This window comes from Caloenas nicobarica, chromosome 6, assembly GCF_036013445.1.
Source record: "Caloenas nicobarica isolate bCalNic1 chromosome 6, bCalNic1.hap1, whole genome shotgun sequence".
NCBI lineage: Eukaryota > Metazoa > Chordata > Aves > Columbiformes > Columbidae > Caloenas > Caloenas nicobarica.
Genome location: NC_088250.1, coordinates 2,219,024 through 2,236,557, shown reverse-complemented (window position 1 = coordinate 2,236,557; position 17,534 = coordinate 2,219,024). Strand labels below are relative to the sequence as shown.

The 17,534-nt window shown below is 41.0% G+C and overlaps 1 protein-coding gene across 3 annotated transcripts in view; it reads right to left on the bottom strand.

The window, feature by feature from the left end:
- Positions 1 to 3,693: 3,693 nt before the first annotated feature.
- Positions 3,694 to 17,534, bottom strand: part of ALS2 (alsin Rho guanine nucleotide exchange factor ALS2) — a 33,893-nt gene continuing 20,052 nt past the window's right edge. For 2 of the 3 annotated variants that reach the window (XM_065637696.1, XM_065637697.1), the window contains exons 15-34: positions 17,386 to 17,514; positions 17,139 to 17,209; positions 16,697 to 16,763; positions 16,239 to 16,441; positions 16,041 to 16,106; positions 14,152 to 14,250; positions 13,896 to 14,060; positions 13,089 to 13,200; positions 12,749 to 12,826; positions 12,501 to 12,634; positions 10,305 to 10,493; positions 9,918 to 10,035; positions 9,175 to 9,332; positions 8,794 to 8,916; positions 8,297 to 8,473; positions 7,847 to 7,892; positions 6,837 to 6,898; positions 6,120 to 6,269; positions 5,765 to 5,861; positions 3,694 to 4,401 (exon numbers count right to left, since the gene is read on the bottom strand). In XM_065637696.1, the coding sequence (XP_065493768.1) occupies positions 4,363 to 4,401; positions 5,765 to 5,861; positions 6,120 to 6,269; positions 6,837 to 6,898; positions 7,847 to 7,892; positions 8,297 to 8,473; positions 8,794 to 8,916; positions 9,175 to 9,332; positions 9,918 to 10,035; positions 10,305 to 10,493; positions 12,501 to 12,634; positions 12,749 to 12,826; positions 13,089 to 13,200; positions 13,896 to 14,060; positions 14,152 to 14,250; positions 16,041 to 16,106; positions 16,239 to 16,441; positions 16,697 to 16,763; positions 17,139 to 17,209; positions 17,386 to 17,514 (2,283 nt within the window). In that variant the 3' untranslated portion in view covers positions 3,694 to 4,362. The remainder of the gene's footprint in view (positions 4,402 to 5,764; positions 5,862 to 6,119; positions 6,270 to 6,836; positions 6,899 to 7,846; positions 7,893 to 8,296; positions 8,474 to 8,793; positions 8,917 to 9,174; positions 9,333 to 9,917; positions 10,036 to 10,304; positions 10,494 to 12,500; positions 12,635 to 12,748; positions 12,827 to 13,088; positions 13,201 to 13,895; positions 14,061 to 14,151; positions 14,251 to 16,040; positions 16,107 to 16,238; positions 16,442 to 16,696; positions 16,764 to 17,138; positions 17,210 to 17,385; positions 17,515 to 17,534) is intronic. The other variant, XM_065637698.1, reaches the window with a different exon arrangement.

Sequence of the window (17,534 nt, the reverse complement as noted above, 5' to 3'; positions counted from 1 at the left end):
TACCCAACTCTGTTACACATACAGCGGTTTATCGCCTGGATTAGCAGAACAAAAAGGCAGCCGTTCGCCTCCAGATTGTTCTGTGGACAGAAAAATATCAAAGGTACAAGCAGGAAAAGTATTATCTTGATCTGCTTATAAAAGCAGAAGGCATTACCATCACTTTTACTGCATTTCATACTTATTTTTAGAACACGTTTCCTCTTTCCCGTTAAATCATAAAACTGCTTTCAAAACGCAGTGGAAATTAAGGGAGGCAAAAAACCCCGAGAAGTTATGAGGTTATGATGCAAACATTTCATTACAGAGTTCTGGCAATTCATTTCAAGTTATCTCTACAGGATACTGAGTGATATCTCCTATTGAAATCCTAAGCAAAGATTGCTTTGACAATTATGACTTCTTATTTAAAACATTAACAATACGCAGTTTGATCCTCCCCCAATACCCAATGCAAGATTTCCACTTCAGTGTTGGATCATACCGCATACTCCTTTTTCCACTGGGAACAGCTATTTTTCATCTTTTATGAACGTAACACAGAATCCTTCTACCACACATCCACTGGGAACTGGGGTTTAAGCTGCATTTTTTCCCCACTAGTCTGAGTTCTGTTCCTTTAAGAGTTTGCGTTCCCCTTCGTTAAGCTTAGTTGATCTGCCTAATGATGGATTTAGCAAAGCAGGCCATATAAATCTAGTCACGAATACCTGTTTCTTAATTACTGAAGACATGAGGAGTAGGACGGAAGTCTCCGCTGTGGGACAGCACAGTCACGGAAAGAGGGATCCCCATTTGCAAAGCACATCCCGGACTGCAGCGTTCCTGGTTTTCGCTGCAGAGCTGCAGCGTTCCTGGCTTTCCTGCAGAACTGCAGGATGGAAGCCCCAGCGACCCTCAGCGGGGCTGATCGCTGCCCCCACCCCTGTTTAGAAACTAAGTCTAGAGCTCCAGATGCAGTTGCAGAAGCGTTTACAAAGAGACGGCACTCGGTCTGTGAATTATGTCCTAAAAGGAAACTTCTCTGACAGCTTGTCCCATAAACTACCTACCAGAAGCCCCATTTCCTATTATTATCACTAATCCTAAATATTCTTCAGCTTTTATAACTATGTTTTTCTCAGATATTTCAAGAACTAAAGACAGACCCTGCTGACATCTGTGGGTTCCCCCCCGCCCCCCCCCCAAAAAAACCCCATACACACAAAAAAACCCAACCCACGCCAAACTAAAAAAACCCCAAACAACCACCTGACAACATCAACACGTTGACACTAAATTAACTTAGAAGTCCATGGCCAGGTAGTTCAAATAAAGGATTTGTTGTACAGTCCCTATGAGTCCCATTTCTTTCCTCTGCATTATCTCTCACCATCCCAGAACAGGTTGTTCCCCAATGTATAGCACCTGGCATTCAAGTCAGAATACTTCATGAAAATTAGGAGTGAGAGGACAAAAAAATAAACCCAAACCAACACAACCATCTCTTTTCAGCTCCTATTCCCCATTCATACATATCTCTAATATTTAGTTAATGGGAATTAAAGAGATATCACAAGTTTAATTAGCTTTCCTGTAGCTATGAGAAGCAACCGATTTCACAGTCGCATGGGGCAAGGCCTCTGTGCAGCACACGGGTTTCGGCACCATGCGTATTTTCTTACCTGCGAACGCCACAGAACACACCATGTTCCGCTCCAACAGAGTTTCCAGAGGGGAAGAGTATTTGCTGGGCGTTAGTAGCGCAAGTCACCTCGCTGCCCTGGCTAATCTATGGACATCCTCTCCTTTCTAATCCGCAGAACCTAACCTTAGAACTACTCATTGCCAGGGAGAAGAGAGCAAATCCCCTTAAACCTTTTCTTCCATAAAAAGCCTACTTTAAGGTGTCTCTCAATTAAGTAGTTTCTTCTTCTCAGCAACTTTCCCAGTCTTCAGGTCTGTCTTCAGCTACCAAGAGAACCTCTAATACCGTAACGTTGATCTTCTGTTGCTGGTTACAGGATTTCTGCTACAGCACAAGAAACCACCTGCTTTCAATTTAAGGAAAAAAAGAGGAAAAAATATGCGTAATTACCATGAAGCAACAGAGCCAGAGAAGCCCTGTGGGTTAACTCATTTCTTTGTTAGCTGCAGAAATACACAGAGCAAAACTAGTCCGTAGCGATTTCCTAACGCGCGGCAGCCCGCGGAGGCTGTGAACTGGAATCTGTGTCAGAAGCACATTTAATCCTGGGATTCTCTTCAGCTAATAACCAAGCTATATATCAGAAAGACCAAAAATAATCCAGTCCAGGCTGTCTGCTTCCATTAATCAGCAAGCTACATTCATATCCAATACCGCTACTTTTTATAAGAGGTTGTGTATATACATACACATAGATATATGTCAAGGCAGATGTATTATTTTTTTTTTCATCATTCACAGTGAATGAAGTTAAACATTTGAAGTTGCTACATATTTGTAAATACACCTCCTTCTGAAAAGGCAGGAGGATCACAGAAAAACTTCCCATCTCTAGTTACCTTCTCAGTCTAACTCCCAGAACGCGCGTGGGAGGAAGGTCATACAAACCAGAGCTGCTCACGTGTCAGAGCTGGAGGTTAAAATCCTTCCTCTCTTCGGAAACATCTGCAGACAACAAACACTAACACTCAACCGTTACATGCGAAAAAACAAACCCACCAACCTGGTTTTAATGATTACACTCGTACAAAAGGTGAAATAGATCCTGACTTCAGATCTTTGCAGGTGAAAATCGCTGCCACTGGTTTACTCAGCTGTTCATGGCTCCTTTTCAAAGAGCAGTTCGGCTCCTACAGGTCTCAGGTAAATCTTTCTTGTACATCAAGTTCTAGGAGATGATTGCACAGAAAGAGTGGATCTAGCACAAAAGATTAAGTGTTCCAATTCCTGCCTTATACTTCATTATATTCTCCACTCTTAGTTGTGTGTCTTTTTTTTTTTTTCCCTCCTTCTCAAATTAACTTTTTATAGCTTCCCTTTTATTCATATTATTACTTTTCTCTCCTCAAGTTATTCAGTATAATTAAAAAAATAAGATCAAGCTAACAAAAAAATTGTTTGCAAACATGAAGAAGTCTATTATCTCTATATTCTATTATCTCTACAGCCTGCTTGGAGTATAAAAAGTCTAACAATAGTTTTAAATATCATCTTGCCAGAATTACTCTTTCCCCTTCTCCAATAGAACTAAAAACAATTTCAGAAAGACCAATATTTTTTACTTTATTATGAAAATTGCTACATGACAGTCACTGTTCAAACCAGTATTTTGACATATGGTTTCTTTCCACTGAGGTGCCAATACACAAGCCATGATTACTATTTAAAAATACAATTAGCGTTACCCATGGCGGTTTGACAGAACTTAAGCCATTATAACATCCTAGGAGTCTGTTCCTCCCACCCCATTTTTGAGTCAGCCGCGGTAAAGAACAGCACCTGCGCTACACAAATGAACCCTGGGTGTTACTGGCATAAATAAAGGTAACCACACACCACAACACACGCACGCACATCCCTGGGGGGAAAGAGCTTTTTTCACTCAGACGCACAAGAGCCAAAAGTCTCAAACCTAAACTAGAGGCGGGTTGTTGAAGAGCACGGGCTTCCAGGGAACGCGTGTGTCCTCAGGCCTCCGGTGCCTAATTCAGTGCCAAAATCTGAACTGGTCAGTGCCTTTTATTTATTTCATAAACAGAAAGAACGGTGAATGCCTTTATATTTATAGTTCTAGTAAAGAGGGAAGTCCACAACAGTGCGATTATTCCCACAACAGCACATTAATTCAGTAATTTGTTCAAAACCTTTACAGCCAAACACACTATAGGTTACCCATTATAAATACTAACATTATCTCTATTTTTTAAATAAGCAAACATATTGGCTTAATTCAGGAAGACTGAATGGTTCTGTGGTGCAACTCGTTCTCTTTCAATGTCTCTTTTGACAACCCAGGGATCATAAAAACAAACCCGGTGCTTTAGAAGCCATGCGGTCCAGACTCTCACACGGACTCTAGGAGATGCCATGCCTGTTTGCAGCATTGCTGATTGCAAAGGACTCAATCACCGTCCTGTTACAACAGGAAATTATTTCTTCTTGGCAAGTGCTTCACAAACCAAGTCTTCACCACCACTTCTTCCTAGACAGCCTCCGGCTGCAGTTCTCCAATCTTAAAACTCAAAAGTTCTGAAGAAACAACCCAAAATGTTCTTCATCTGTGACCAGAGAACTGTAACAGAGGGTTTTCTAAGTGCCACTTCAGGGAAGTGAGCGGGCATTAGTGAAGTTTCACTCTGCAGATTATCCCACAGAGCCAGGCGGTAAATGATGGTCTAGGTAAGCTTTTCGTGTTGAATCTGGTAGTAACATGCCTGAATTAAAACAAAGGTCAGTTTAGCATACATACCAGATCTCAGCAAGCTGATAAAACATCACACACACAAAGGTTGGTTATTTTTTCTGCCCAAGAAAACTGAGGACTACGCTTTTTACACACAGGGATGACAGTGACACTCAACACACCACAATCTTCTGATATATAAACCAGCAAAACCCAAGAGATTTAAAGTTACAAACTATGGCCAGCTCTTAATGAAGCAAGACAGCACAATCTGGGACTGAATACTTCCACAGCTCCCAGCTCTGCCAAGGTGAAGTACATTTTGTTTTTTCTCCCAAGTCTTTCTTTGTCCTTTCACAGAAGGACCCCAAAATAATCTTTTCTTACAGGACAAACATACGGGCGTTAAGTGCTTCAAAAGCACTCTAAGTGAAAAGCAAAGGTTTCTGTCATCCGGATCAATAACCTGACCTGCTGCTTGATAGCTGTTCACTCCTTAATGCTGGCTCCAACGTGCACTGGGTCAGCCAGGACCAGAAATAACAACAGAAATGTCTCAGACAACACTAGTACACATGGAAAACAAGATTCTGCTTCTACCACATAGATTCCTGGATAAATTTTAACCAACTCAAACCTTCCCTTTTTACAGCACTACAAAAATAACAAGAAAAAGCCTCTGCACCCACCTATTTCCAGTTTTCACAGCCAGAAAATACCATCATGTCCACCTAGCAGCTCAGCTGAAGACTTTTATTGAAGTTTCAGATTAATAGCCTCCCTCCAAAACAATCCCACTCAAAAGCTCCACACAGCTGAACTGTCACAAAACCCACTTGTTTGAACAGTTCTGAGGTACCAAAACAACCTGTTTCCATTACAGAGGATATTCATCAAAACAGATTCTCTCCCTTTTTCCATACTTCAGAAGAGAAGAACACTAAATACAATGTGGAGAGTGACACAGTAAAAAGAATTTTCTTGGTTTTTCAAAATTGAATTCCTGAAGCATCTAGATGTAATGTTAGACTGAAACATTATTGGAATGGCTAATCTCCAAAGCAGCACTTCATTCCAATTTTTATGAAGGGAATAAGGTTTGTTTTGTTGTAGGGGAACGACAACTACAGGTGAGCGTTTGGAACAGTCAACAACCCCCAATATTACACATCTGAATCAAGTACATTTGTGCATTGCACCATTTTATTAGCAATACCCGCAACCGTTAGGTTATCCTAAGCTCTAAGTCTCCTTGCTCATCCTAGCTAAATCTTCAATAAAAATGTCAAAAGTTACAACCTTACATTCATAAAATTGTCCTAAGCTGACCATCATTGCTTGAAGCTGATTAATTTCCAAAGAAAGCTTTTAATAACCCTGAATAGTTTTCATACCTTCAATGTAGTGAACATGATGCCTTGCTCCCCATGCTGCAGATAAGGATCCATCAGGTCTTCGATTAAGTGCACCTCAGACCCCAAATTCCTTATCCTGAGGGGGACACAAAGAGAATAGGTGAACAAAAGACACCATTATAAGGTTTTTACTGTTTGTACATGGTGGTGTGCAAAACACCTGCTTTCCCCTAACCTCATTCTGAGCTCAAGGCCATTTCAGAGTTAACTGTTCAAAATTTTTTCAGGCCAAAGCAAACAGCCAAAAGAGAAGATTCAGGGAGTCAGGAAAAGCTAGCAAGCAGTCTGATTATGAGAAGCAGGAGTGTTTAATACAGGTAGAAGTAGTGCCTACCTGGCTCGTAGCACCACATAGAGAAAAACAGGAAATAAGTCATCCATGGACCACAGAAAATCTTCCTGAAGTGTCTCGAGTACATTCTGAGAGATCTCTTCAAAAGTTTGCTGGATCACCTTCAGCTTGTCAGCTGGGGTAAATGTGGTGCTGTTCGGAGAGCAAAGGCAAACCAGGAGAACAAGAAGCAGCTACATATCCGCATCTCAATTGAGAAGACAATTTTCTGGCTAGCGTGTCCCTGTGCCCGAGAAGATGAACCAGACCCATCGCCCCACAACAGCCCAGGCTGGGCAGTGCCCCGGGCTGAAACTGCTGGACCGAGGCACAGGACTGCAAGTGGGACTGTCTTCACAGGGCAAAAAATGCCTTTCTAAAACCTTTAACTTCTGTTCTTATAGCAGAATTCCTTCTGTCAGCTAACAGGCACAGCAAAGCTCCCCATACATAGGTCATTTTGCTATAACTGTTTAGAAATCTGCACATATTTCATTAGACATCCTCATGCTTTTGATTCTCAGTCACATTTTATGGAGCTATACTTCATTCCCCATTTGGGAGAATTTGCTAACGGTTTTAGTAGGAACTCTGAAACTTCTTGGTGATGTCTCTTACGAAGGTGCAAGAACAGTCGACAGGTAAAGATCACAATCGAGTAAACTAGATACTCCTACAGCAGGAGCAGTAAAACACTAAAGGCAAATTTCAGAGAATTACCTGATTTGCTGCAAACATTCAACTGCAGAGGCAAAGCAGGCATCTTTTGTGTTTGAGGATACCTGTGGAATCAGGAGAAGATTGATCGTGCAGGTTGAACAATCCCACTATTCAGCAAAACAAAAGCAGCATCTCATACAACACTGGCATAAGAGACTTTTCTTTCGGTTTTCCAGTGCAAAGGGGAATGTGCCTGGACACTAAGGGCATCCAGGAAATCTGCCAACATATAATTTGTATGAGTTTCACTTAAAATTCAGAAAAACTTGTACTGAATTCCTTGGCATGTTACAAGAACCAGTGATGGTTTTGGATATCTTCCAGCTCAAGTAAGACTGAGAATCGTTAAATCTTAATGGTCAACAATCAAGAGGGACCAGAACAGTTGAAACCTAGAGAAGTCATAGCAATCAATAATCAGAGACTCAGACTTGGAACAAGCAGAAGAGAACAAATAAATGTTAGCTCTTAATATGCAACTGAGCCTCACTCCTCCTAAATGGAGCAGGTAGAGAATGGGTGAATGCAAAAAGACCCAGAGAAATTCACAGAAATGAGGAAACTGGACAGAGAAGAGATGCAGAAAAACACGACGTTCTTCTGAACTCAGAAAGTGCTCAGCCACTTTCAGCAAGGTAACGCTTAAGAATAAAAATGATACCATTCTTCTCCTAATCAGAAAATATACAATGGTATAACTCTCAATCAAGCAGCTTAAAAATTTCCTTGGTAGACTTTTATTCTCACACGTCCATAATTCGAGACCAAACAAACGTCTTCCCAAATTAGAATTTTTTACCAAATAAGCCAGTGCCAAAGCTGGACTGACAGCTATCATAAGAAATTAGTAATGTAGCTTTTAAGTAGCAGACGAATTTTAGGGAATAAGACAGCATAGCATGTCTTAAGCAGAAAGCCTGGCCAACAATTCTTTCAGTGCTTGTTCACGATCTCGGGTTCCTGAAGGAAGTACTGGGCACAGCACTTGAGCCAAGGCCGAATGAACATACCTTTCGACTCTCTCCGAGGACAGATACAGTTCCTGGCCAAAATTTCCTGCAAGAAACCCACCGTAGTCTATTGAGAGAGCAAAGTCTTAAAGCATTTTTCACCTTAGGAAAATAAAGCCATCATGTTCTTCTATGAGATGCAACAGCTCTTTCTACAGGATGACTATAATAAGCACAAAGAGCTGGAAAATAGTCTCATTTGAAATGCCTTGCTCTGGTGTTGCAGCGATGTCAATCTCTTCTTCCTTCCCCTCCGTCCCCCACCTCTTTTTGGAAATGGGAAGTTTTGACTAACTCTCACAACCATACCAGCTAGCTTAAAAATACGTTTAGATGCATTTTTAATCAAATAAAAGCACTACCCACAATATGATTTCTTTTTAGTTGCTTTATCTGATTGCATGCCATGATGTTTTTCTAAGTTCTGTCTCACTGTTGAAGCATACTCACGCTTGCACTCCAAGAAAACTCAGAAGAGCCAGATCTGTTTGTTTGTTTAGACGTAAAACACATTCCCAGTAAATATCTTCCTCCCGCTCGTTGTCTAAGGCATACAGCATAAACAGAGGAGGGTAGAGCCGTGGCAGCAACACGGGGAGCAGCAACCCAAAACTGGTTACCACATAGCTATAAAAAACCAAAAATAAAAAGGGGGGGTGGTTTGAAGAGCAAGACATTTTAAAAGCCTAATTAACTATAAGAACTAAATGAAAAAGAAACCATTGGAAGAAATCTTTCATTTAGTATGAGCCTGTTCTATGAGAGATAAGAATAATAAGCACAAATCCATCAAATAGTATCCGTGCTAAGAAATACTGAGGACTAATTTTCTTTTACGGTCTACATACAGGTGGGTTAGGGGTGGGAGGAGCAGTTGTGGTGGGTTTTTTTTGTGGTTTACGTGTTTTAAGTCTTCCTTAGTTCAAGCTTTTTTTCGCTTTACGCACCCCGGCTCAGGAGACTCTGATCTGGAATCTGATTTCGCACTGCAAAACGATCGCCTTCCCTTTGTCTCTGGTGCCAGAAATGGAATTGTGCTGCCCTCTTCCGGGAGATCAGGAAACAAGAACCTAGATGGCAACACACAGAAAAACGTTACGATTTCATTTCAAGAAGTTTCTACAAATCACAGCATCGGAAGGCAAGATTGGAGAGGAAAGAAAAATCAGCTGAAATAATCCATGGTGGACTCAGAGAGCACAACCACCCCTAAAGCAGAGTAAAGGCACCAGCACACATGGACTGCACGAACACTACACGGTTTCAACACACGAGGCATCTTTACCTAATTCAGTAGCAGTTTGACTTGAAAATCAGAGTCACATTACCTAACCAACTGGAAGATGCGCTTGAGGTAGGACTTGATCTCCCTGACAGCCTCCTGCAGTAACCGCCGGTTAGCGCCTACGCCAACGTAGGTCATCCTGTAGACAGCTACGAGCGTTTCCACCAGCTTGCCCAGCGGATGCAGAGGAGTATCACAAGCCTGAGATGAAATATATTCATTGGCCACTCAGACAGGGCAATGCCAGACAAAAAACCCAATGGAATTCAAGAGAAATGGGCCAGAGATCCAACACCAGGCTTTGGTGGGGAAAAAAAAAAAAAAAAAGCAGCACACCAACTACAACTACATCAAAAGTGAGTTGTATTTAATAAATTGCCATTTGGACTAGAAAATTCATATATTAGCTGAATACAGCTCATAGAGGAGTCAAGGCAGTAGAAGAACTTGTGCTGCTGCTCAGACAAGTCATCTGTCCAGTATTATTAAAATTAATATGCACAATCAGCAAGTATTTCAAGATACTTTTCTGGGATTCAGTGTATAGGAATTAAACAGTAACTGAGCAGAAACTGACTTTAAGGCAGTATCCATTAGTTATATAATGATTTTAATCTTAGTCATGGATTTCAATTCAATAAATTCAGAAGTTATGAGTAAACAGGAATTAATACAACACAGATTACAAGAGTGCAAACATGGAAGGAATTAAGGAAAGCTCTTACAAAATGAGCTTGACATCACGCCTTATCAACAAGCTACATGAACAGTTGAGAGTCACAATACCTTTATCAAATATTTTTTTATATTTTCATATTTTTCCAGGGTGAAGGCACCAATGTGTTGTGGAATGAATTCCAAACTTTCCAGTGTCTGAGTATGTGAGCGGCTCAATAATTCTGGGCTGCAGTTAGAAAGAGGACAAAGACATTGTACAGATAATTAATTAGACATACAGCACGAAAAAACCCCGTGAAGCTAACAACTGAACTAATTCTAAGCATCAATATGTCCCCAAAACTGTTTATAGTATTAAGAGTTTTGATTTTGCTTAGGATTCGTTTTTGTTGTTTTAACTGAATTTGCACAATTAAAGTCTGGAGTAGAGCGTGATTCCAGTTTTCCCCCTCAATGCTTTGTTCGCCTTGCTGCCCACGTTCTCTGAGAACCAACCTGTCCCTGTGCTGCCGCCGGTTGGTGGTCAGGGCCACGGCGATGTTGTCCCAAGCCTTCCAGCGGTCGCCCTGGCCGGGGCTGTCGCAGCCCAGCTGGCTCCAGCACTCCTCAAACACTGCCTTCCACTTCTCGTCGGGGGGCACCGCCAGGATCCCCAGCTTCCGCCTAACAAAGGCACCCATTAGTCTGTTCAAATCAGTCGTGAAACAACACATTCAGCTAGGAAACCACCTATGGCTAATGTCAATCTACATCTTGCGCTGTTCTACTGAAAGCTGATATATTTAACAGTCTCTACTGTGAACCAAGTTCATCACTAAGAATAAACCTAGAACCCACTATTTAAATAATGTATTGACTTTCAACACCTTTTAAAAACAACTTACAAAAAATTACACTTAGCCTTATTTTTTCCTTGCTAACTAACATACGTTAATCTATATAACATAATATGACGTTACAAGATTAAAATGTTTTTAATACCTACATGTGGTAACAACTATGAGCCTTATTACATTAGACAACTCGGTTTTGCTCGCTCTTGTAGCCTTCCAGAAAACGGTTTGTTTAAACACAAAACCAATTGATTTGATTTCCAAGACAACAAGACATACTGCACTTAACTGGGCTTATCTTCACCGCTGGTATTCATTCCTGGAGCAAAGACATAGTACAAAAATGTCCCAAATATCTCACTATCCTGGAATCTACAAATAGCACAGCTACACAGATAAATAGCAAAAAATGGATATGTGGCTTCTGCCCCTCAAGTAGTATCTATACATGATGTTGCACGACGTGTTCCAGATGTCCTGGCAGAAAGCACAACCAGCTCAGGCATCTTTTCACGGACAGCCCATGCCTGGGGTCCTCTGGAGCCACACCAAAACCAAGAGCTGCTGCTGTCCCTGTATCTATATCTCGGACACAGAACGACATTTAGGGCTCTGAAAAGCTTTCATAAAGAAAATAAAGACTGTCAGGCTTAACAGTTCTATCTTGATTTAAACCAACCATCAGACCTTTCATTAATATTTTTCTACCACATTTGAGGTGAGAACTAGCAACACGGGTATTTCCCCATGCTTGCAGTTTCACAAGGCAGAAGCAGCAGACCCTATGCCTTTGCGCAAATTACACCAGATTTCCAACTCCAAGAGAGCCCGGAAAGGGCAGACGAAGCCCTTGCTTAACAAGCAATGTTCACAACCACGTACACGCATTTATCCCTGACTCCCTGCTGGCACAGAGCGTTTGGTGCAGCAGGAGGCTCTGAACCTGCCCCTGGTGTGGGTGGCAGCTCCCTCAAAAGAAATTACCAGTGAGTGCTGAGAAGTAATCGGAGTAAAAACAGAGTTGTGTTTCCCGTTTTAATCTGAATTTTGAGAGTACGCCTCAAAGATGTTGAATCCTGTACAACAATTACTACTACTGTACACCAGTATATCATGCTACCAAATACTCAGATTTTGCCAACGGCTCTTTAAATTTACTTAAATGTCTTCTACTCAAGGATATCTCAGTTATGACTTAAATAAAACATTTCTTCTCCCCAGAGATAATGAAGCAAACTGATCTAATGCATCTGCTATAAATAGGGTTTTATAGATACTTCTGAAAATTATCTTTGCCAAGGTGTTAAAATGCTCTCCTTTGCAATTCAGCAGTTTTTTGTACTATTTTCTCATGCACTGTTTAGAAGAGGTGTAGTAACCAGCTAATTCTGCCCAAATGTACCCCCAGTGGCATTGTTAAATGACATACTAACTGAATTAATTTACTAACAGCATAACTGGCAGAAGGCAGAGGGGTCTGAGATTGACTTGATCACTCAAATGTAACTCAGCCTTTCTCAGCACCTCAAAGTCAGCAGCAGCTGTGAACTCAGGTTCTAACAGGTTCTATATAAATAAAAATCTGAGGCTGCTGCAGGACAGCAGCAGCATGTCAGCTCTCCTGTCATTTTATGCTGTTTCTTCCATATTCAAGCAGTAATTCAAGCAAGAACACCTACAAAGACAGCTTTTATTTTATTTCTTAAGCAAGAAGGAAGAGGAATGAAAAAGGAAAAGTGTTTTCAAAATCTGTTTCTTCAGAAAAAAATATTTTTAACTGGCCTTTGAGAAAAGACAATAGCTATGTTCCAAAGTATTACTGAAACATATGAGAAATTATTTCTTATTCACCACTCACAATGCTTTAGGTTTGTCCTTCTCATTCTCATACAAGCTGGGTTTGAAGTAGGTTCCTGTGATTTTTATCCCAGATCCCCATTCTCCACTGAAGAGACCTTCAATATAATCTCCATTGGGCAAGGTCAGTGTTCCCTTCAGAGAAGATAATAAATAAAATTAACTTAAATCCATCGGGAACCAAATTACAAGGAAAGATTTTTTTTTTTGAGATGGTAAGAGTTTACAAGTGGCAACTGTAATACCAACCTTTCCACTCAGAGTCCAGTTATCTGAAAATTCCCCCTCATAGACCGTATCATCCTCAGAGAGAAGAATTCCAGTCCCCTGCACAGGGAATCACAAAGAACACGAAGCAGTAATTACAACAGAAGGCAGATCTTAGATACACTGAAAAACCTGTTACTAATTCTTAGCAAATACTAGTTTTTTTAAAAGCAGTTTCTGAAATTGCCCCAGGTCAAACAGAACAGGGATTATACAGCCAGTTTAAAAAGCCAGGACAAGAGAAGGTTGGAAGAACAGAAAGTTTGCACAGTCTGACACACGTAGGAAAAGTCTCTATAGCGCAGTTGGGTGTTCAACTCACCATCATTTTGTTGGTGCTGAAGGCTCCTTCGTAATACAGTCCAAACTGCGTCACCACAACACCATTGCCTTGGCACAGATCATCCTGCCACATTCCCATATACTTCTCTCCTCTGAAGAAAAATGAAATAGGAAGAATACAGTCCAAGTTGCACATAATTCTTTGGCTTTGTGCCATCTCCGAGTCGCAAACAGCTTATTGTAGGGATTTATTTTTGCAAAAGCTTTTGATTTCTTTACCTAAACTCAAATTGACTCAAGTTGAGAGGATAATAAATGAAAGAAGCCAAGCTATTCTACTTGGGTGATAGGAGGGAGAACTACAGAGTCACATGTGACATTTTGAGAATATCAGAGTGCAAAAACTGTAAGCAAATAGATCACATTGTAGAAAGTTTCTGGATAAAAGTCTAACAAAGATCATGCCATAAAAAACATTAGTAGACAGCTAATAATTGCTCACAAGTAAACATCAGCCTCCTTCAGACTTACTATTATACTTTTTTGTGAGTGTAAGTCCACAGAGGTCAGCCTATAGTGTTTGAAACTAAGTGCAACTCCCAAATAGTTTGAAACAATCTATTTTTCCAGTTGTTCTGAGAATAGAGCATGATGTTTTCTCCATCCACGTAATAATAATAAAAAAGTAACTTGTCAAGGACCTTTTTCTTTGCTTTTAGAGAAGAACTAGCATTTGATTTGATAGAACTCAGGCATGCATTACAGCTGCTACTAACAGATCCAATCCCTTCCTACTCTTTCTGTACGTCAGACCAGAGCTTAAGGATTTGTGGAACTGAAGCATTACCGTGTGATATCATCGAAAACTCCATAACCACACTTCTTATCCATCGTCCACTGCCCGATGAACATACTGGGAGAGGACGAGGTCAGCTTCCCGCTGCGCAGCAGCCCGTGCCCGTGCCGCATGTTATCCTGGAAACACCCTTCATACACCTCACCAGTAGCATAGCTACAACAACAACAAAAAAGAGAGTAGGATTGCTATAACCTACTTGTTTGTTTGTTTTCAACACCTCAGCAACGCAAGTGCTACGTGTTACCTGTAGACCCCGTGCCCACACATTTTGCCTTCCTTCCAGTACCCCACGTAATGGTCATCCTTGTTCAGCGCTTTGTTCGGCACTCGGTATTCGCCGTACCTGTCAACGCAATGAAATGGAACTCAAGCAGCTGTGACGCTAAAACATTTCATTAAAAAGAGCAACAGATACAGACTCATTCTAAAATCAGAATGCTCTAGGTCATTTTTAGCATATCTCTTCAACTACAGCAGTTACAGATTTTTTTTTAATATATATTTTTTTTTTAAAGAGAGAGCAGGAATTCCAGCATCACAAGGTCAATGTGGTCTGTGCTGCTCTCCTGTTTGACTGGGGCATGGTGTGAGCATTCCCCTCTCTACCACACCACATTCTTCTCAGCTTTCTAAAGGCCACAAGGCTTCTCACATCCTAAGACCGCTTCTACCTTCGCTATCGTCTTCAGGTCTTGGTAATTCAAGCACATTTTTATTACAGGGAAAGATGATAACAAGTATTGCTACAGAGAATATATTAAAAAAAAAAAAAAGAGAGATGCTAGCTTCCAATTATGCTCAAACAGTAGCACAGAATTGTTCACAATTTCAGTATGCCTGAAAAGAATGAGATGCACAACTTCTATTGATTTGAATTTTCTGGGAAGACCAAAATCCAGTTCTGAAGGCTCTCTTTGGAGCACATCTACCCCAACACGACATCGCTATTGTTAACTGCTAAGACTACAGCATGCATGCTGAAATACAAATATATGCATTTGATAATCCTAAATACCAATCCATTTATTTCTGGTGGGGATTTGTTTGCAATATTTCCATCTCCAACAACCCTAAAATCACCAGGGTTGGTTACACTTACTCTTAGTTACAAACAACTCAAGCTCTAATCTGATTTTACAGTTTGACATCATGCAAGGTGCATTTTAAAAAGCTGTCTGCAGCCAGACCACATTTCAATTTCCCCTCCAACTCAACACTTTCAAAATACATCTGGAAGCCAACAGGACTCCTTATATATTTCTATCCTGCCCAGTACAGACAAGTCTTGCTCACAAGATTCATATAGAGATGCCTCTGGGAAGAAGTGAAACTTCTTGCCTCAAGAGTGCCCTTAGCAGATCCTTAGCAATGAAATCCATAGATAATTCAAAGCTGTGTAATAAATTACTTTCAAGCGGTATTATTTGTTTTACCAGATTACTTGATAATGGCTAGGGCTTCTGTTCATCCTATTTTCAAACTCCTCTGTACCAATTATCTTAATCATCAGGATCACACACCCTCATTAGTTTTGTTTTCATCACCTGAACCCTGGAGTCTTGATTCAAGATTTTGTTGTCTCCTTCCTGAATTATTAAACCCTTGCTCTACCAGAAATACGGCAAGGAAAGCATTAGAGATGACGCATGACTACATTCTGTGAAGGGCACTGCATTTTCTAGAAGGATTAAAAACATGATATCAGAACTTTTGAAAGAATGCTGCAACACAAGAAGTTAATAGTTGCCTATATAGCAGAAAGTTGACTGCAGATTTTTCATCTGGCTTCCTCTGTTTAGGATTTTACACCTTCTCACCCAATTCTCTCTCCTCTTGGCTGTTTTACCATTTCTCTCCTCTATCCTATAGCTGATCACACCCCAATTAGGTTAAATTTTTATGAAAGAGGAAGTTTTTAAATCATGCAGTTGCAGAGCCTGTTGTGAGGGCAACTAGTATACCTCTGGATAAATGAGGGATTATATCAACATATAGATATAGCTCATTAAAATATATAACCCTAAGTCAGTAAGATTCACTGCAAAACCTTTAATCAAAAGGTTTTTGTTATTATCTCCTACTCCAAAAGGTATTTCTTGCCCTCTGGCTCCACAGGTAGTGTGAGGATCTTACCCATCCTCCAGCCCAGTCCGGAAAGTCCCAGAGTACATTCTTCCATCCGCCCACTTGAGTGTTCCTCTGGAAAAACACAAAGCCGTACGTGTGTAAGACAAGCTGTTTACTTCCCAAATAGCTTCCATGGGCGAGCCTACTTATTGAGACCACAATCACCTCATTCTGTTTTCGGCTACTAAGTCCAAATGCTTTTACCTGCCGTGGGGTTTTCCTGAAAGCCATCTCCCATCATAAACAGCATCCTTAAATCGAGGGTCCTTATAGAAGGTGTATTTGGCACTGCGAGAAATAGGAGGTTCCTGTCTTGGCACGTTCCCACCAGCTCCATATAGAATTGAGTCAGAAGTCCCTCTAAGGGCCTGATCCACCGCTTGGCTTATCGCCCTCAGCCACTTGGTCTGAAACAGAAAGCGTTTCACCACAGAATTCAGCCAACAGTTGTCTTTGCATCGGATCTCGCCCTCACAGGAACTACAACCACCTCTGCTCAGCACAGCAATGTAAATGGGAGCACTGCTACTACTGCACATCGAGCTGCAGGAAGGCTTTAGTGTCCATGAATGCTTAGGGAACACTTCCCCCTTTGGTTTGTAGGAGGAGAGAAAAAGTCCTTCATACCACTGAAGCCATGCAAAAACTGTAGATATGCCCACCTTTTCCTGTGGTGTTGAAGAAACAAGAACAAACTGCTCCTCTGGTGTTGTAATCTTCAATCCATTCCTACATGAGAGGGAAAAAAGTATTCTAATCTAGTGAAATTTCATCCTGAACAAGGCAAAGCTTCTTAGAGCAGGAATACTGAAGCTTCCCTCTGCCCCCCCAGCTAGCATTCACTTTAATATTATGTCAGCAGTGAAAACAAGCAGCATGAAACACTACTTGCTTTCCTCTTGACTACCTTATTCTTTCTGTTGTTTACACAGCTTTTTTTTTTTAGGATGTAAAAATACAATACATTTTCTGAAACAAGCAAGAGGGGTATACATGACTGCAGCCAGCCTATTCCACTCCTAGTTTACAATAACTGGTTACAAAATGCCCATCCTCCCTCCCAAGAAATCTGACTATTTCAGTATCACAAGGAAGAATACTCACACATTACCGGTTTCTTCTGAAAGAGCTTCTACCCACAGTGTGGACAAGGGAAAAATATGGTGCGTTGAGAACTGCAGGCAAGGAGAAAGAGAAGGGAAACTTATTTGTAAACATGAACAAAATATGATTTTTGAGGAACTCAGGCAACATTACGTGAACGGTGCAAAAACTTATCTTCACTATTGAAAAGCGTGTCGTATCCGTTGAAGCAGAGAAAAGGTTCTGTTCCTGGAGACAAGCTGCTTACCTGAGCGTGTACCAGAGCATCGTTGAAGAGGATGAACCAGTTGACAGAGAATCTTCCAGCATGCTGCAGCGACAAACCCCGATTGCTGCTTTCACAGATTAAACGACGCTCTGGTTTCCGCAAGGAGTCCTGCGGGTAGGGTTAAAAAC